Source organism: Penicillium maclennaniae, assembly GCF_028827695.1.
Source record: "Penicillium maclennaniae strain IBT 15551 chromosome Unknown utg000004l:1.0-3007600.0:1.0-3009580.0, whole genome shotgun sequence".
Taxonomy (NCBI): domain Eukaryota; kingdom Fungi; phylum Ascomycota; class Eurotiomycetes; order Eurotiales; family Aspergillaceae; genus Penicillium; species Penicillium maclennaniae.
Genome location: NW_026623216.1, coordinates 1,924,193 through 1,943,741, shown reverse-complemented (window position 1 = coordinate 1,943,741; position 19,549 = coordinate 1,924,193). Strand labels below are relative to the sequence as shown.

At 49.5% G+C, this 19,549-nt stretch overlaps 5 protein-coding genes across 5 annotated transcripts; 4 read left to right on the top strand and 1 right to left on the bottom strand.

The window, feature by feature from the left end:
• Positions 1-3,053: 3,053 nt before the first annotated feature.
• clcA (putative C6 finger domain protein) lies at positions 3,054-6,965 on the top strand (the record flags this gene model as incomplete). The annotated part of the gene is made up of 6 exons (XM_056966533.1): positions 3,054-3,075; positions 3,240-3,394; positions 3,524-4,120; positions 4,273-5,308; positions 5,374-6,697; positions 6,758-6,965. The coding sequence occupies 6 exons, from the start codon at positions 3,054-3,056 to the stop codon at positions 6,963-6,965; spliced, it is 3,342 nt and encodes a 1,113-aa protein (XP_056823314.1).
• A 1,436-nt stretch (positions 6,966-8,401) lies between these two features.
• Positions 8,402-9,393, top strand: N7477_004869 (uncharacterized protein; the record flags this gene model as incomplete). Its single annotated transcript, XM_056966532.1, has 5 exons — positions 8,402-8,486; positions 8,541-9,068; positions 9,116-9,118; positions 9,174-9,194; positions 9,245-9,393. The coding sequence occupies 5 exons, from the start codon at positions 8,402-8,404 to the stop codon at positions 9,391-9,393; spliced, it is 786 nt and encodes a 261-aa protein (XP_056823313.1).
• A 610-nt stretch (positions 9,394-10,003) lies between these two features.
• N7477_004868 (uncharacterized protein) lies at positions 10,004-11,347 on the top strand (the record flags this gene model as incomplete). The annotated part of the gene is made up of 1 exon (XM_056966531.1): positions 10,004-11,347. One exon carries the CDS (start codon positions 10,004-10,006, stop codon positions 11,345-11,347), a length of 1,344 nt encoding a protein of 447 aa, XP_056823312.1.
• Positions 11,348-16,878: 5,531 nt separating this feature from the next.
• On the top strand, positions 16,879-18,037 carry N7477_004867 (uncharacterized protein; the record flags this gene model as incomplete). The annotated part of the gene is made up of 3 exons (XM_056966530.1): positions 16,879-16,987; positions 17,060-17,521; positions 17,562-18,037. 3 exons carry the CDS (start codon positions 16,879-16,881, stop codon positions 18,035-18,037), a joined length of 1,047 nt encoding a protein of 348 aa, XP_056823311.1.
• A 176-nt stretch (positions 18,038-18,213) lies between these two features.
• On the bottom strand, positions 18,214-19,437 carry N7477_004866 (RTA1 domain-containing protein; the record flags this gene model as incomplete). Its single annotated transcript, XM_056966529.1, has 4 exons — positions 18,214-18,603; positions 18,656-18,896; positions 18,989-19,367; positions 19,416-19,437. The coding sequence occupies 4 exons, from the start codon at positions 19,435-19,437 to the stop codon at positions 18,214-18,216; spliced, it is 1,032 nt and encodes a 343-aa protein (XP_056823310.1).
• Between the last annotated feature and the right edge of the window lie 112 nt (positions 19,438-19,549).

The following is a 19,549-nucleotide window of genomic DNA, read 5'->3' as shown; positions in this document are numbered from 1 at the left end:
CGTATCCCTCACCATAGACAAAAAAAAAAATACACGCGTCACGGTATTGGAACATGTCGCGACTCCGTCCAAGCCCCCAGCCCACTCGCTTCATACCAGGAGAATTCTCATTTCCGGGGCAGTGGTGATGTACGGTCCATCGGGGAGAGAGGGGGGGCAACCCCTTGCGTAAGGCCTGTTCATGTTCATCATCAAAACTCTATCGTCGCTAGACAGTGTTTCATGCATGGCGTGCAGAGCACAGGGCAAGAGGAAATTCTTGCTCGAGGAATCGGCCAGGAGGCGCATTAAGAGAAAAGAGTGCTGGTTTCTGTCCTGTATGCAGGTCATATTGGCGTAAGAAAATCAGTAATCGGTATTATTCATTCGTGAGTGAACTCCGGCGCAGGTCCTAGTCCGTTTTGAAATCTGCCCGCTCTATGCGCCGCAGTGTACCGAGAAAAGTGTTTTTAATTTTGACGCCCAACGCGGTTCCTTTTTTGGGGGGAGACTTTTTTTTCTTGTTCTCTCGGTTCTTTCCTTGAACTAGGTGCCATCGGGCAGGATGCGCCCAACTGGACCCGAGAGACCGGATGGTGGTAACGGCTCGGAAAATCAGGACCCTAGCTTAGCTGTAATTAATCTAGTATTAATCTAGAAATCGGTGCTAACGGTGTTTTTTTCTCTGTCCCTTATTGTGAATACAATTGACGTGGCGAAAGTGAGTCTTATAAGTCACCAATGATATCATCGCAGCACAGAAGAAGCGAGACTTTTTATCATTGATGGAGTCTATAGAGAGGGGTTCTAGAATATTGTACCTCCGAGGGCACGTCAAGTCATCAGTCTGAAAGGAGCGGTGGAAATAATAGAATTGGCTTGCCTAGATGGGGCCGGGTCAGAACTATTGTACTGTAACCTGCCGCGCATGCGGGTATCATCGCCATCACGACTCCACCGAACCCGCCCTGAATCCATCGTCAATTCTGGATCGTGATCCTCGTCGTGGGCGGCTGCACATACAGTCAATTGTGAGGTGGAAGCGAGGACCAGTGCTCTGTGATCATGTGTTACTTGGGTTTAGAATCTCAATGTGCCGAGGGGAGAAGGTTGCAACGGTGTCTTTTCTTTTTGGTGATATTTTGTGCCACCGTTGCTTTGGCTGGTAACCCCTTTATCTGTTTGTGAATTTGATGGTCGAATCCTTCAGATTAGGCTCCAGTTCTGATATCATGGTTGGTGAAGGCCAATGGTAGGCGAGTCTCCGCTGTTACACCGCGGGTATGAAGTCATCAGTGGTTCCGCTCGGGTTGCGCTGCTGAGAAGCTATTTCGTGTTCCTTGCTGGCCGTTTCATATCGACGATGATTTGCGATCATGGAATTTGAACTATCTCCAGGTCAATTATATTTCAAGAGATGCACAGTCTAGGACAATCTCTAAGTACTGTCTATCCGACAGGCACCCGATATATATAGTCAAAGACCGGGTCATGACCAAATGTCATTGCCCCATTGGAATATGTGACCCCAATGGATTTCCATGCTTTGCAGATGAAAATGGCTTCCACGGTTGAGCATCATCCGCCAGATTGTTGTTTACATTGATTCTTTGTGGAGACTCCCGAGGCTCAACCCATGGATGAAGCTACGGGTCCCTGGCTGCAACCGTGGGCGGTAAATTACGAGGTAAGTACTCCGGGGTGGACCTGTCTTGATCCCAATTCTGAAATCAAATTTGAAAGTGCACATCCAGATGAACCACATTGCTGGGTCAACCACACATCTGTTGAACTGCCAGAGACTACATCTCTGGCAGCCGCTTTTGGAAGGGAGACGGCACGGGATTCGCCGAGGTGTTTTCGAGAACTTGGCCGATCTCGAGTTGTATCCACTTGATTTGAGAATCGAGAGTCCAAGCAAGTTCGCTCAATGCCCAGCGCCCCTTGCGGTGCGGTAATCGAACTTTGATCTCTTCGCTTCGCCCCGTGTGTAGGATCCCCGAGCCCTGATCGAGATGAGATCGGACACTTGATTAAGACGAGTGGACGAAAGTGTGAATCCTAATTGTCTATCTCTTGTAAGGTGTCCCCGAGGCCTCGGTCTCGGAAAGTGATCCCTGCCCTCCTCATGGTAAGTGCGATGATAGGCCACAGGATTTTATTCTGCGGAACACCAGGACGAGAGCACGGAGCAGGCAATGGTCTTGGTCTTTCTCGGTTGAATGGAGACGAAGCAGAACAATTTGACCAGCTTTGCCACCCAGGAAGACACGACAAAGAAGCAGTCTGTTTACCGTACCCCGTAAAGCAAGTCTAAGAATGCCTATGAAGCCAGATAGAAATGCTTGTATTGTATGTAGCATTGCACTTGCATTTGTATTTGATTATTCCAATTTCTCAAGACTAAAAGAAAACAAAAAAAAAAAAAGAAACACAAATCCCCGCCTGGACCCACCGTGCGGTCTGTCATGAGGCAAAAAAGAAATGGGAAAAGACCTGTCAACTCTGGCGTTTGCGACTTCATCAGGGACTGGACTGACTGGCCCAGGGACTAGGGGAGTGTACTGTATCCTATGAGTTAATCGAAAAAGGAGCGTCCCATGGAAGGGAGGGGCAAACACCGAGTCGATCCCACGTAATTAGGATGATAATCACCATGTTAGGCTGTACTTATGTTCTTCCTCTCTCTCTTCCCCCCCCCCCCCAGCTATATTCCCGCTCCCTCGCTTCTTTACCTTTTCCCTTTCCTTCCTGACCCAAACTGCTGGAACCTCGTTGTTTTGCTCGCCTAGAGGACCCGACAGCCCGGCTTAGCTTTCCGCTACACTCCTTCAAGCCCAAGGATCTGGGTTCCACTGGAATTCAGAGACTATCGACTTCTACAATCAGAGGTAATTCGACTGACATCGTTGATTGCTTGAATTTGAGTCCAGAGGACCCTATCCCCATCCACCCCATCCACCCCATCCACCCACATCCACCCACATCCACCATCCATCCGAACCGATACCCGTTACATACCAATACACGGTACCGCACGCGTACGGAGCGTACACTGGTACACGAGTGCTCAGATGCTCCACATTCACCTTCCCTGTACAAGCTTCCTTTTTTCCCCTCCTCGACCTGTGCGATCTATCTGATACGTCCGGGAGTCTTTCCATCTCGTTTCTTGTTTCTCGTCATTCTTCAAGGTTACTCTACTTTCGCTACCTTGGACTCGTTCATCGGAACTGACTTCTAAGTTTCTTTGTTTCTAGCTCCCCCCCGCTTCTTCTCAGAGCTTCCCAACTGGCATCCCGACCCGCACCCAATTTTTGCGCCAACACCCCGGCTCACCGATCTTGTAACCGGTGCAGCTAATTACACTCTGGACCTGGACGTCGACGTCGACCTTCTCGACCATTTCGACCAAGTTCTTTCCCTTGGTCTCGTCATGTTCTTCTAAGCGACTCTTTCAAGCTACATTGCTTCTGTAAACGGTATGCGACCTGGCATCACTGGGTGACGTGAGCCGAACCATTGCGCCTGACATCGAGTTCAGAACACTGCCATCTCCGGTCCAGGACTCGGATTCGAACTCAACCCGATGCAACGCATGCCACCTCCCGAGGGGCATCATATGCCCCCCGGTGCGCCTGGTGTTTACGACCATGGATGGCGTCCTCCATACCATCCTGCGCCCTACGACGGTCACGCGCCGGATTCCCGTCGTACCTCAACCGCCTCGGCACCTTTGCCTCCCCAATACCCAGTCAACCCCAACCGTGAACTCCCGCAGCTTCCTCCCTCGGGACCAGAGGGTCCCTACGGCCGACCCAGTGGCTTATCCGGCCCTCCCGCCCACCCGCCACAAGAGTTGAGCCCAGTGCACGCAAGTTATCGTCCGATGAATGGAACCCCACACGAGGCATCACCACACTCTGCCCCGCCCGACTATCGTGCGCGCATGAGCTACCAACCTCCCGAGCAGCCCACCCCATCTGAGTCAACACCAACCTCTGCTTCTCTACCTCCATCATCACAATTCATGACACCGGCGCCCCCGGCCCCTCCGGGCACGCCTGGTTCATATGATCCGGGATATTATCAGAATCCGGCTTACGGAGCCCGCCAGCGCAAGGCGGCGCGAGCAACTCAAGTCAGTCTTGCGAGCATGCTACTGTGATGATCGACTAATTTGAGAAAAACTGCAGGCTTGCGATCAGTGTCGCGCAAGGAAGGCCAAATGCGACGAGGGACGACCGGCTTGTAGTCACTGCAAAGAGAATAATTTGATTTGCGTGTACAAAGAAGTTCCTCCGCATAAGTCAGTGTCTTCCCCAACTGATGAGCGAGAAACAGAATACTAACGTGAAGTCAACGAAAAGGCAGGAGAAGACGGCTCAGTTGTTATTGGATCGATTGATGGAGATGGAAGACAAATTTATCGATCGTATCGGCAGAGTGGAGAAGTACCAGGCTGATCAGGGCCAGATTCTTGAACAGCTTCTGGGTCAGGGACCCAGTGAGACAGCCCGCGCGCTGAAATACCGCGCGGGTGCTCCCATCCCGCCTCGGGACCCGGTTTTGAAGACGGAAGCTCCAGCCATGCAGGCCATGCAAAGCATGCAGGCTATGCAGACGATGCAGCCTATTCAACCGGACGTAGTTGACGACAAGAGTCCGTTCTTCGGACAGCCGGTACAACCTGCACTGAATCCTAACTCTAGTTTTGACGATGTGAAGAATGACAATGAGGGAGAGCTTTCGATCCCGGTGGAGCATACAACCGCCGCACACAAACTTTTAATGTGGCCCTCTATCAAGAGACTCATTGTCCCCCACGAGTATGACGAGGACTACGTTATGAGATTGGAGGAAGAGCGCGGCCTTATCAGTGTTTATGGACAGGGCGAGATCTCGTCGACCGCCGATGACACCCAACTTCCTTCCACCCCGCTCAGTCGTGACGGCGGTAGCTTTGATGAGTCTCGCATCAACGGAGACCCCAATGTTCAGACAAGTGCAACGTCGGATCCGGTTGATGTTGATATCGATAGCTTCGGCCGGCTAAGTCTGGACGCGAAAACGGCTCGACGCTACTACCACACTTACCTTGAAAAGATTCATCAGCTTCATCCTTTCCTCAACAAGCCAGAGCTGGATGGAAAGGTGGAAGCTTTTATCAGATCATTCTGCCCCCCGGAAACATCGCCACTTCAGCAGAACTCCACTCTTTGCCGAGAGAACTCACGTCCAATGAAACGAAAACGTTCCCATGAAGATCTGCAGGGTATCCGCGGAGGGTCCGTGGACGCTGCTGCCACCTCCGTCCGGCCACGTGTGGGTCGGAATATCGACAATGCCATCATCCTGCTGCTCTTTGCGCTCGGTGCTATCTGCGAGACCAAGTCCCCCCTCTCCCGGGGCCCATTATGAGCAGACCCGACTATCTCGAGCAAACAATCCCTAAACCTCTTCCACCTATCGGGGCCCCTCCCGCTGTGAATGGCACCCATGTCCATAACGGTGTTCCCTCCCCTGCGAATTCAGATTCTGCTCTGCCAACATCAGCATCTTTCTATAACTCTCAGCTTCATTCCACGAGCCAGTCCTTCCCGTCCTCGGTAACTGAACTTCGAGCTCAAAATTACGCGTCAAAACGATCTATTCCGCATACAAGGAATGAGTTTGGTCATGTCAAGAACCTCCAGATTATCCCAGGCTTGGCCCTGTATGGTTATGCAACCACTATCCTGGGTCTTCTTCAGGGGGGCGTTGAGCTGGAGCATGTACAGGCAGGGTTACTTGCTGGACTCTATGCTGGTCAACTAGCACACCCGTTCCAAAGCCATGGCTGGATCTGCCAGGCTGCAAGAGCGTGCCAAGTCCTTGTTCGACAAAAGCGATATGAGCGACTCGACGATAACAACACCGTAAAGGACCTCTATAACTTTGCCTACTGGACATGCCTGCAATTGGAGAGTGACCTGCTCGCCGAGCTCGATATCCCCGCAAGTGGCATCTCTCGTTCCGAGGGTCGAATGGGTCTTCCTAAGGGAGTCTTCATTCCCATACCCGACGAGAGTGGCGCACCTTCCACCATCATGATGATGTTCTACTCGGCCCAAATTCACCTTCGGAAAGTTCTCAATCGAGTACACACGGATCTGTACAAAGTCGAAAAGCAGGGTCAAACGCGCTGGTCATCCAATGTGCAGGAAGCTCTCAGCATGAACCTCGACCTTTGGCGAACTAGTCTCCCCACTACCATGAGCTGGACCGATAAGGAACCGCCCGCTAAGGACATCAACGCTGCACGAATGAGGGCTAAATATTACGGAGCTCGGTATATCATCCACCGACCTCTGCTATACCATGCGCTGCACTATGGGCAGACAGGCGCCCGCGTTGGGTCCGTTGCCCAGACCTCAGTCGACTCACCCACAGGGTCTACCAACAACTCGCAAACACAGCAGATGTCACCGTCAATAACCCATACCGGCCAACGCGCCCCAGGCATGAGCCGGATCATGAGCAACATAGGCAACCCGCCCGCCGAATTTAATTCATTTGCAAACGGCTGGACCCCACCGACTGTCGCCCTGCGCGAACTCCCACAGAAACTCCGCCGGGCCTGCAAAGTCTGCATCGAATCCGCAATCCTAAGTACCACAGCATTCGACGGAATCCCCGATCGCCTCGTTGTGACCAATATCTTCGGCACAGCTCATGCGTAAGCACCTCACCTGTATCACCTTGACCGAAACCACCCAGTAGTGCTAACAAGACCCAGTCAGTTCGGAAACATGCTGGTCCTCTCCGCAACATACATGTCGAGTCTCTCCGAGCTCGTTGAACGTTCTGTTCTCGAGCGCCTCCTCAAACGCACAATCCGTTTCCTCCTTCGCAGCGAAAACATCTCACCCACTCTCCGAGCCGACGCAAAGATCCTCACCGAAATCTACAGGAAGATCTTTGGCCATGACCCCGTTCTCAACTAGCCTCGCATTTCCACGATTGTGATACCATAGCCCTGTTTCTTGATTTAGATTCCTGGTGTTCAGAGTTCAGTATTCCACCGGCGTTCACAACCCTTTCTCGTCACTTATCCCATTTTGGTCACCTTTGAATACGGGATGTGCAGGATGGGCCCCCTCCATTTATTTCACTATCCATTCGTCCTATCTGTCCACCGGGACTCCACATCCCGTTGGATATGGATATCGGAGAGTTCTTTTTCGACTTTGGATATTCCCTAGGAGTTGGACTTTCACTAAGGCCATTGTGCTTTTTGCATTGCGATAAACCATCGGTCTGAGATACATATCCTTTTCTTTTTTCTGACTTTTTTTCTTCTTTCTCATATTGGGTTTGCATTTTGATATCTCTGGTTGGTTTTGGTGTTTCTTTTTTTGTCTTTATATCTATTCCCAATGAGACTGCCAATGCAGATACCGATTATTGAAACTGAATTGAATTCGTCCTTGATTTGCCTTATCAGATTGTGGTCCCTGTAAATTTTAAAACATGCGTCGCACCTCGTAGGCTCGCAATGTATGCTACGTAAGACGCCATATACCATTTGGCTGATTCTCGAAAGTCCCAATTCCTGGGTAAGCAGGCTCGATTTCAGGAGATGAATGAAAATACTGGTTCGAGGCAGGAAAAATTCTGATGAATCTCTGGCGATGGAGGTAACAAGTTCTCTCCTTAGTGACTCACTTGTACCTGTGACATGGCTTCTTGGCAAGTGAAGACCAACATCAGTGCTATATTGAGGTCAATCATTGAGGAAAAGCCATAATCTACACTTTTTTACAGATTTTATACAGAGTTCCTGGTAGGGAAGCGGCATGGGATAGGACGACTGAGGGAGAGGTGGCCGGCTACACGGAGCGGATGTTGCCCCCTCGATGGAGAGAAGATCATACCTGTTTGCCGAGCGCATCGCATCACCTCAAGCACACCAAGATTTTAAGAGGCTGCGTGCCAAGGAAAACCCAAATTTCAGCACAGAGAGAGTGAACCCGATATGATCAGAGCCTTTCGCTTCGTGTGTGTTCGTCTTGTGCTAAGGCTGACACGAAAATCTCAAGTTAGTGATTGGCTTGAGCCTCGATCGTCTTCGGCAGCTTACGCCCACTTTTCGTTGCTTGTACCGGGCGTGGCGGTTTGCGGACCACCATAGACCCTGCGGCTGAAATTCAAATGTCCAACTATTCGAAACACCGTTAAATCAAGTGCTATTTGCCGATATGTTTTTTTGTCGAATAAGATAAATGCACCTGCATGAAGCATATCGGACCATTGCTCCGCCCTCTACTAGATAATCTCATCTATCCTATAAAATTATCCCCAGTCTCTACATCGCCACCGCAGAGATTTTCCTCTATTGCATCCAAGCTATCACAGAGTCCGAGGACTTTCACTCGTCAAGATGAGCACAGGCATGAACGCATATTTTCTTGAGGAGAATTGTGACTATACGCTCAAGAGTTGCAACTGGCTCGGTGTTGAGGGAGGTAGGATCGCCAACATCTGTCCCAACCACACTGGACACTAATATACTAGTACAGAAAATTGCGCCCAAGAGTACTGTAACGGATATCCATCGACCTCCGGCACCTGCCCAGGAATAGGACTTGATCCCCGAAACTGCTGTGGTTCTTCCAATGCAGCGACGTGCTTAAATACTTGGTACCACGGAAGCAGTGGCTCAACTGGCAGTGGTAGCAGCGGGGATAACACCAGCAACAACCCCTGTGCTAGTGTGGTCAAAGTCATCATTTCGTGTTCGACGGCGAACCCGAGTCTATTTCCTTCCGGATCGATCTACACCGCAGGGCCTATCGCCACTGAAGCCGCAAGCTGTCTGTGTTACGACTCCAATGGGACATATGACCCATCTTCTCTCGATGAAAATGCCAGTAAATGTGTTGCGTCGGGCAGTGCAGCTCATCCTACCTATTATCCCTATGCAAGCGTGTTGGATGGGTTCTGCTCCAATGTCGCCGGGCCTGCTAGCACCGCTGCCGCTTTGACAACCACTGCGCTGACAGGGCTGGGGATTGTCACTTCAGGTGCGACAGTTACAAGTGCAGCGGGTACTGCGGCATTATTACCTACTTCAAGCGCATCGACTTCAAGCCAGTCGGTAAGTCTTAAATTATCTTCTGTTTGTGGTGTCAACATTTGCTAAGCATATGTAGAAGAGCTCGGCTTCCAGAGTGGTAAGGTTTTGCAATTGATATTTTGATCATTCATACTGACTATTTTTCAGGTTCGGTGGAAATCACCACAACTAGCACTTTTTGGGGCTTCTTTATTGGCGTCAATCGTGATGTCCTGAGCGTTGCGATAGAAGGACGCGTTGTGGAGCGTGAAACTTGTCTTACAAGGACGATAGTATTGCTCTTTGTGCCATTTTGATTCTTTGACTGCAATCGTGTCGAAAGCTTCTTTACTACTGAATCGATAGCTATTGACGATATGATATGACGAGAGTGTTGTGATATGGGGCTCGTATTGAGGCTGTAGTGCTAGAAAGGCCCACCAAATTCAGGGTCATAGCAGGCTGCCATGTGGCGCTGAGCCTACCGAATGATCATGTGAAGGGAAAAAGGGTCATAATCAAGTTTGATAGGAGATCAACATCCAACTCGTATCCTGCGACTCGTCAAGACCTGGCGTTTTTGACCTATCGCTCACGTTTACCCTATTGTTTTTATCGAATTCCGTGGAGACACGGGCACCATCGCCAAAAATGGCCTGCTTAGCAGTGAATGACCTCGTTCCGGACTATTTTCTTTTCTTTTTTCACTAGGCTTCACAATAGATATCATCTCGGCTTTTGTGACTCTTAACGCCACATTTTTCCTCGTTAAGCTCTCGCTTGTCTTGTTATTTGCCCACCCCGTATTTCGTGAACAGTAAGATTGAGAAGCGACAACGCTGGCCGTGTTTAATTCGCGTCTTATTAAGCCATTATGCCCTCAGCTACACAGCTTCCTGGGATCATTGCTCTCTAACCAACACCACTATGATTTTGACTGATATTTCGTCCAGCAACGCTCGCCTTGCCCTGCGAGTCTATTTCTTGATAATTGTCGGCCTCATAACATGGCTGGCCGATGGTGTTTTGCAGTACAGAGCCCAGCTTAGAGTCTTGAAACATGGCAGCATTCGCGTCCACACAGCTCTGGGCTGGCTGCAGGGTTTCCAGCTGGTAAAATCGGTGTGGGATCTCCGCCAGCTTCCCGGCGGCGCACTTGGATACAGTGTGATGGTCATCTTATTCGCATTGTCGAAGATCACTGACTTGCTGACCGCGATCTTCGTCGTCCAAATTGAAGTGAAGTCACGGTGTCTGTTCGGGCAAGGTCTGGTCCTGAACACCACCGGACCTTTCTTATTGACCGCACCCCCGTCAAACGGAATGCCCTACATTGTCGCTCACAATGCTCAATACTTCAGTCTCAATAACACATGTCCCATTGGGATTTACGCCAAAGTCAACCAAGACTTCAATGTCTGCCCCGACGCACAAGATATTCTGGGGAGTTGGGTCTGTTCCACCGTCGGTACTCGAACATATAGCGCCGCTTACAATCAAGAAGCTCTAGCTGCGAATCTGATTGAGCAAGGTTTACTGTACGCCAGCCCCACCGCGGATTATTCTGGCTTCGCGGACGGCTATTACAACCACCTCGCGCTTTGGAGTAGCTCGACAGGTCTCGCCACCGAAAACTCCAACGATGTCTGGGACGTGCGCGCAGCCATACAAACCAACGCCTCCCCGTTCGAGGACAACGTCAATATGCTCGCCATGTCCTGCCACATGAATGCCACTCTTGCGGAGACCATAACGGGGGCGATGAATTCGACAGTGGCTCTTGACACGTGGAAGGCCACTTTTCAGGGCCTGATGTACTATGGCACTGGCACACGGTCGATTTCCGATCCAGCGCTTGAGCTGGCGATTCTTCTTAATACTATGACAATGGTACAAGGGGGCAATAATATTCTTCTTTCCATCCCGGCGCAGGATGCGGACCAGACACAAGGGTGCGTTATCTCAGCGACTAATGTGCCCTTGGTCATGGAGGCACTTGTGTTGATTGTTGGCGGATTGTTCGTCGGACTGGTCTTGTTGTCGATTATTTATGCTTTGAGACTACGACTCATCCGTCGCGAAGTGCGTGAGTCGCTTAAGTACCTGCCTGATGGGGTCATCGGGTGGGCGGTCAAGGCTGCTCAAGAGCACTGTGATCATGATGATCCAGATCCAGGTCAGCATGCGAGAGTCGAACGCCGAGATTTAAAGAATTGGTTGATTGGCTATGAGGGTGGGGAGGCAAGGCTCAGGTTACAACAGCATTGTTGATAGAATCTAGTTGTTGCTGGGAAGGGGGCAAGGGTTGCCATGTGTTGTCCTTCCAACACCTAATTCTGCCTAACTCTGATATTTATACCTGATTAGCCAGGCTTTGACCTGACTCTGCCTGACTGTTACTCATAATCACAAGTTCCTGTCATTTGCGTCTGTTCTGTGTATGTTGTGCCGTGTTGCTCTCCTATTCATGTGAGCAATTTCATTAAATCCTTCTCATGGGACCTCGATCAATCTAAGTCACGCTAAAGCTCTACTCCTTGTTCTAGCGTCAATTTATCGCTAGCTTTTACATTGCCAGAGAGGATGACTGATAATTGGGGATATGTGTAAGAGGAATGGATTAATGCTATGGGAGAAGTAGGCTAAGTAGGCTGTAAACATCCCCCACAACTATAGCACGGTGCATGCGTATGGGAGATCCCCGTACGAGTCAGTACCCTCCATTCTCGGCGTACATGATTGTTTTCGGGTTGTCTTTGGCCCGAGCGTCGGGCGACTGTCTGTTGTGGACGATAGTGACGCCGTTTAAAGGCATGATCTGATACCAGATAAGTCCTTCAAACGTGGCGTTCAAGAAGCAAAGGAGGTACATGGGGGATATGAAGATAGATTGCATATCAGAGTCGTGAGAGGTACTTGAAGGGGTTCTGTAGGCCTCTTAGTCATCCCAGTCACCTATCTCTTTGCCCTTGCGGCTATGAATTCCATCAAGGTTGTCTAGAATCGATATTTCAGAAATATATCTTGTAACACTTCAGAGAGAACGACTTCCGGGTCAAAACTGTGAATAAGATAGAATTCAGCGTGACAATGACAAAAAAACGACAAAGAAATATAATCGGTGGTGTTTGCACCACTACTTCCTCAATAGGAGTGGCCGCTGGCGCACTGTTTTCATTCTCTCTTCAAAATTCTCAGCCCATCTACTCTCTGACGCCGGTTGGAAATGAAGGAAGCCTTCGATATTCCGTTTTACGCAACTGACTTGACCTGTCCTCTACCAATAATCGCCGAGATCGAGGATGCCAAAGACATATCCTTGAAATACGGAGGGCGAAGAGTCGTCGGAGTCGGCCCGCATTTGGTTGTGAAGTTTGGTCTAGGAGTCGACCTGACCGAAGGAGTAAACATGTTATTTGTCCGGGAAAATACAAAGATTTGTGTTCCACGAGTCTTTGCTCTTTATTCAGATTCCAAGACTGGCAAAAACTTGATCGTCATGGAGCGTATTATCGGTTAAACACTTCTCGCGGCCTGGCCACAACTCACAGAATCAGACAAACAAGATATACTACACGACCTGCGAACGCACTTTGATGAACTGCGTCAGCTTCCATCTCCAGACTACTTTGGCAGTTTCGGCAGAAGAAAACTTCTGCATGGAATATTCTGTACAAAAGGACCAAACCCATCAATCAATAGGCCGTTCGATTCTGAAGAAAGCCTGAACGAAGCGATGTTGCGGAAGTAATCCTACAATGGAGGTCCACTTTACAGAATGGAATATCTTCGAAAATGCTTTCCTTTCGTATTCTACGACCACAAAGCGACTTTCACCCACGGTGATATGCAGAGGAAGAATGTTATCGTTTGCGAGAAGACCCAGCAAGATAAGGAAAGATCACGAGTCGTGTTAATTGACTGGGAGAAGTCTGGATGGTATCCGGTGTATTGGGAATATTGCTTGGCTGTTTGCTCGCTACGATGGGATGATAACTGGCCCCTGCGAACTGACACCATTCTGACGCCGTATGTCTCGGAATCTGCGTGGCTGCAATCATTGCGACTTGAATTATGGTCTTAAACGTTAGATAGTAATGAACTGAAACTATCGGGGCGTTTTAGCCAAAAATCCAGTCTAGTCCTTTGTTTGGCTACGTATAGCTGCATTCTCTACCAGATGATATTTCCTAGTGCTGCTACCAACACTTTCCTAGAAGAGCTCGAAAAGCATATGGTTCTAAATGCTGCAGGTCACCACCTAAACTAAACCACCGTACTGTAAGCTGTGAGAAGTCTTGAACAGGCAGTCATTATCCTATGCGTGTAGTTGCATATGGCGCGTTTCCCAACGGTAAAATTATTCTAACTCTCCATCCGGCTTGTTAGAATTAGCTGATTTTTATCTTACACTCCGATGTCGATACTCATGAGCCATATCCTCCGCGGTTAATGTTTAAAGTAAGCGTGTCTTACGCCTGTTACGAATCTAGCGGCCTATGGCGTCAACATGGATGATAATTTTCTATGCTTTTCAATCCCAGTAGCTCTGACGACACGCATATCTTTGGAGAAACGAAGCGAAAGTTTCACCCGAGGCAAACAATCAACTTTAGTGCTAATATACTCCGAGTGTGAGCTCAGTTCTTCGCATGCACGCTCCTCAGGGAGTAACAGACAGGTGTGCTTATCATCTCGGCGGCGCTTTATGCGACCCGTACGATCAATCAAATTAAGTGAACGAACCACGGGATTAGCGTTGTGTGAAAAAAGACAGTAGTCTCTAATTTTATGCCTGCGAGTAATCTATGATGCTATTGTATGAAGAGACTGGACGCTGTCCTCTCGAGGATCAGCATGATATGGATGGCTTAGATAAGACTGCCTCTTCCTTGAGAGTGAGAATCATATTCTGCCATTGCGCCTAAGGCTCCACTAGATGCCTCAGGTCGCGGTAGGTGTCAGATAGTTAGTGGTTCTGACAGCTCATAACCGTCGAAATAAGAAGTGCTTCCATAATCAGCGGCAGGAAGACCTCTGCTGTTATAAATCCCTCTGTAGGCAATTTAGATTGGTAATAAATGTGCAAACAAGACAAATATATGGAATCAAACTTCTTCCGGTATCCGTGATGGAATTCATGCCAACACGAAACAGATCGCCTAAAAGGCAATATATACGCCACCCGCTTGGGCGTACCCCATCAAAACCTTACCAACCCAAGTTGAGGTTCCTGTAATCACTTTTGGAATTTGATCAACGGGAATGAAGCTTTCATGGAGAAAAAATAAGTTCAAGTGAACGAACATCTGACTTTTTCCCAAATGACTGCCCTTCAGACCAAGATTGAAACTTCGAGGAACCACACTGGACCCTTTGGGGGCCATTCCCGCCCCATTGTCAAGAGATCTAAACAAGTACTAATTTGTAATTTGAGTTCTTTGAATCTTAAAGTCTTTATATTGGATTTGAAGACAAAGTAGTACAATTGAGAACCCGTAAATAAGAGAAAGTTGATGAACCAAACAGAACGTCAAAAACAGAGAGAATTAGACATTGAAGAGTCCACGAGGGTGGATCTGGGTCACTTTCTGAGAGGCGGGTGGAGGGCCTGGACTTTGGATCTGTGGGGCAGGTGAGTGCTACGTCTCAACGGTATCCTTCTCGAGGCAAAGATATAAGCCGTTACGCATTGAAAAATCTATACAGTTTATAAGACGTACTCGTCTGACAACATGGTGAGCCCACGTGGTAACCTAGCCTATCTATTCAAGAAGCACCAGAGTTCGATGAAGCTTACAATACGAGGTTTTAGGCAATACCAAATCTCCGTCACGCATATCACGCACGCGCTGGAGCCATAGGCGTTTCGTAAATTCGGTTATTGTGGTAAAATCGGGCGTAAGAAGAATGCCGGTCTGGGCAAGGCGGAGTATTCCATTACAGCGGCTGTTCTAATTGGTATGTTCGTATTGGCATGAAGAAAAGGCGGGCGGCTACATCCGCCTACCGAGAACGTTATATTGTAGATGCCTGAAACGCCACATGTGGGTAGGGATGTTTCTAACAAACACCCCGTTTAGTTACCTGCGGGATCGTTCCGGTTTTGGGGGTCAAAAAAAGATACCCACATTTACTATAGATTGGGGTTTTCAGGTCTACTCACGGATATGAGCGAGGTTTACTGCTACTCTGATGCCCGATGCCATGACTCGGTGAGCCAATCGGGACCGTGTGTGTAGAGCCTTGTCTAGAGCCTTTTTAGCATGGGTGGTGTGACGAGTGGGCCCACGGGCGTACAGTACTGTACTGACACCTTGCGTAGTCACTAGGCAGCTAGATCATCTCACGTAGATGAATAATCGCCGTCAATGAGTGCTTTTTTCCTCTCGTATCGGTTGTAACTGAATACAATCCGGATTGTCGCGGTGAACCCTCAGCCGTTACCCCCAAAATCCTTCCCAATAAAGTAAATGCTGGTCATGCAATGGATTTACGTGCAGAACATGAGCTCTATGTGGAGCCCTCTAGTGAAAGACGCGCGATCCTTGTTGGCCGATCATCAGCCTAATACAGGCCTAGTCTCTTTAGGGTAAATGCGGTGCGGAATTCAAATGATATGTCGAACCATCTGATTAGGTTAAACGCTAGAAACTTGATTGCCAAATTGACCCTCAACAATCTTTTGTTCTCTGCTGCTAAGTAAGTATAGTTATATAGTTAACTGGAGTCCGCTCCGCTGGCTGCCCGTCAACAGTGACCGCTCGGCATGCTCGATGATGCCGTCATTCGCAGGCAAAAGACGCTTACCCTGCAGCAAGTTTTGAAGAGCTGAACTCGGTGATAGTCTCCACTCTATTTCTCTGGCGGCTTACTTGCATTGAACAGGGGCACTTAGGAAATTTCTTACGTAGATGAATAATATGGGTCCTTTTCTTGGTATTAAAGTTCGTCAAAGGATGATGGCTTCCGAGCTAAAACCAGGCGGTAACCTCCTGTTTTCTATATTCCTTTTAGCATCGAGATCCTTTTCCTTTTGCCACCTATTCATCTATTCCCGATAAACCTTTGTATTTCATCTTGCCACTCCATTTCCATCAACTGGGTTCCCTGTCGTATCCTCAGGTCCGATTTACCCCACAATGGCGGCTGCACACCACGTTTCATGGTCATCTAGTGGGCTGCAGGGCACGTGGGCACTCGACTCGACAGAGAATAAAAATAAGCCCTAGTCTCATACCGTGATCTTACAGGGGCGTCCATCGGAAGGCCAACCGGATCTCCAATGTTTTTCCCCAAAGGCCGAACCATTGGGGTGCTTACAAGCGACAACCCTCTTGGCCAACCCGAGGCCGATACGGTAGCTTGCACTAGTGAATGCAACCACGGAGAAAATTGACTGTTTTTTGCCGGCTAATACGGCCCTACAATTTTTTTCATAACAGTATAGGCAAACGTCGGGGATTAATAAGTTACCCATGAGTGCATTACCATGGGGACCTAGTGATGGCGACTATGGCGTGGGCTGAGCGTGGGCTAGAATTGGGAGTGTACTGGAACCTTTGTGAGACTTGGCTGCTATGCGTCAGCCGGGCTTTAAAAGGGAGATCGACTACCTTGAGCACTTCGCGCATAGTAATATAATTGACTGAAACTGCTCTGTGACAGCTGATCGACTCGTCCCACTGTCCGTTCTGTCGGTTTGCTCGTTGCCTGCATGGCCATGCTGGGTGAGCCTCGATGCATCATGATCACGTCTGTCCTCCCAGACTTCATTTGGAGTTGCCTAAACTAATTCGAAGATGCCTTACTCTAGTGCCCCTGTCCTTGGCGAGAACTGGGCCAGTATCAGTGATCCGGTGGAGCGTCGACGGGCTCAAAATCGGATCGCCCAACGAGGATATCGAAAGCGTAAGTAGGCCGCTCAATGAGGATTTTACAGGGGGGGGAATAATACGCACAATTAGTTGATCATGATTCTAGGGTTACGCAAAGAGGAAGAGAGTCTAGCCCAGAATTCCCAGAAAAGTAGCCGGGCCAAAACTACCATTGAACCGGCTGCTAGGACGCCTCCTTCACCTTCCGACTCAAGGCTGCCCCAGAATCAGGCACCACAGCAAGCTGCTGCATCTACTACTCAACCTGCGTCAAAACAACGACAATCGGAATCATATCCATATCCTAACCCCCATCAACAACAGCAAACACCCCCCTCGTTGCCATATGATCTGCATCCGTACACCTCGCAGCTGGACTGTGTTGCCCTTACCGGAAGACCCTGGACTCCATCACTAGAGGAGGGGCTTGATCCAGCCATCTTTGATATAAAAACACCTGTCTCGGATTTGGTTCACTCCAATTATCACAAGCTGCCATCTCAATGCTTCCATTCGTCCACCAAGACTGCCCAGTTCTACTCGCCTCCAGCTCCCCCGCTGCTACCAAGTCCTCTTGGGACTCCAGAGAGCAGTAATATTGCGCCTAGGGGGGATCGAGGCCGCACATGGACACACAGCCTTGCATCGTGCCGCAATATACGGCAACGAGTCCGTGTTAGCGGTGCTACTCCAAGCTGGCGCAGACCCCACCCTCTCCGATAGCGCAGGCTTGACGCCCCTGCATCTGGCCGCATATCAGGGACACACCGGGATAGTACAGCTACTGCTTGCTAGCGGGCCTCAGCCTCATGATATAGTCAGTCAGCCCACGCGTACGGGGGAGACGGCGCTCCATCTGGCTGTGCAGGCCCACCAGCCAGTGATGGTACGCATATTGCTCGAACATTCGACGAGCTCCGTCAATAAGCAAGATTGGTGGGGCCGTACCGCATTACACATGGCATGTGAGTCGAACCAGTATGAGCTGGTCGAGATGCTGGTGCATGCAGGGGCACAGCTCGATATTCGCGACTTTGAAGGCCAGACTCTATTACATAGCGCTTGTATGGGCGCCGGTCTATAAAAAAAATATCCGGCCTAGGAAGGGAAAATTGTGTTTGCTTCCTTTTCTCTGATTCCTGGCTACTGTATCACACAACATATTTGGCTTTGTTAGACCAACATTTTGACCATAATCACGAATGCGCAATCACGCACTTTATTCACAATTGCTGTTCTAAACGGCATAAAATCAAGAGACTACTTGTACAACAAACTACCTCCGTCCTGCATTGGATAGCTGTACCCAATGCCCTCCTCCAGAGCCCCTCCATCGGAGGACTGTGCCCGCTGATACTCGGAATAGCGGCTACCTTTGCGGCTAGATGAGAGGTCGCGATTCTGACGCTTGCGGTCCTTTTCTTCCCGCTTCAGGCGTTTCTTCTCTTTGCGAGATACCTTCACCTTTTTGGGAAAGTCACTCTCCTCGCCTTGGAGATAGCGGCCCGGGTGCCAGATATTCCAAATGATCATGGCTCCAAACATAGGCAGACATTCGAGGCAGTAGAAGGGGGCCTCGTTGACAGTTAACGGGCTAGTGCCTGCGGTGTTGGTGTCGGCAAATTCAATCAGGCGGTAGATGATTCGTATCTATGTTCGTATTAATCGTGGGCCACTGCTCTATCAAAATGGAGGGACTTACCGTGATGCATCCTAATGTGGCGTACATAGCAAACACCAACGTGCGCCACTGGTTGCCCCGAGAATACTCACTATACCCCTCTCGCATACGCCGATGGAAGACGAACAGCAGTCCACAGAAACACACAATGAAGAACTCCTGTGCTGCAATACCAGCCGTGTAAATGTGTAGACCAATGCGGTTCATCTCATTACTAAAATCTGAGTCCATGATACCGCCGGTTGCTTGGATGATGAAGGAGCTATAGTGGGACAAAGAGCCAGAGTTAGCTTGTCGCGCGCCAGGAGGAGGGCTGAACGGCTCGTTTGGAGATTCGGTAGGGTTAAGGCTCACCTCACGTCCAGCCAGATGAAGATTTTGGCTAGCTTATCGGCCTTGATGCCTAGCACCTTCTTCTCCGGCACGAAGTAGTAGACCATGCGACCAAAGATCATATAGACAAAGGCGTTGACCCATAGCGGGGCCAGCAGCACCAGTAGCTGCCCGGCTGATGCCGTCGTTGACTTGGTCTGATTGATGGTTGAATAGGTGCGCATAATCAGCCCAATGCATTCCCACCAAGTGCCCACCACAATCACCCAGCAAAACTTTTTACGGTAGGCTACCGCCTGAGCGGAGTGAGCGATTGCAGTCAGCCCGAACAGGACCGTGAAGAAAATGGCGGCAGGACCGTTGGCACAATAAGCATATTGGGCATTCTCATCGGAGAGATCTAAAGAGGTCAGTCAAGTCCCTGATTTTCCTCCTTGGAAAACCTTACTGCAATGACTTGGCCAACCCATGACGACGGTCAATCACGGTATTGTCAGCACCGAGGAAGATAGATAGATAGCGCGAGCGGGAAGACCGGCACAGTAGATGAGCAAAAGTGAAATCCACTATACGGGCTGACGG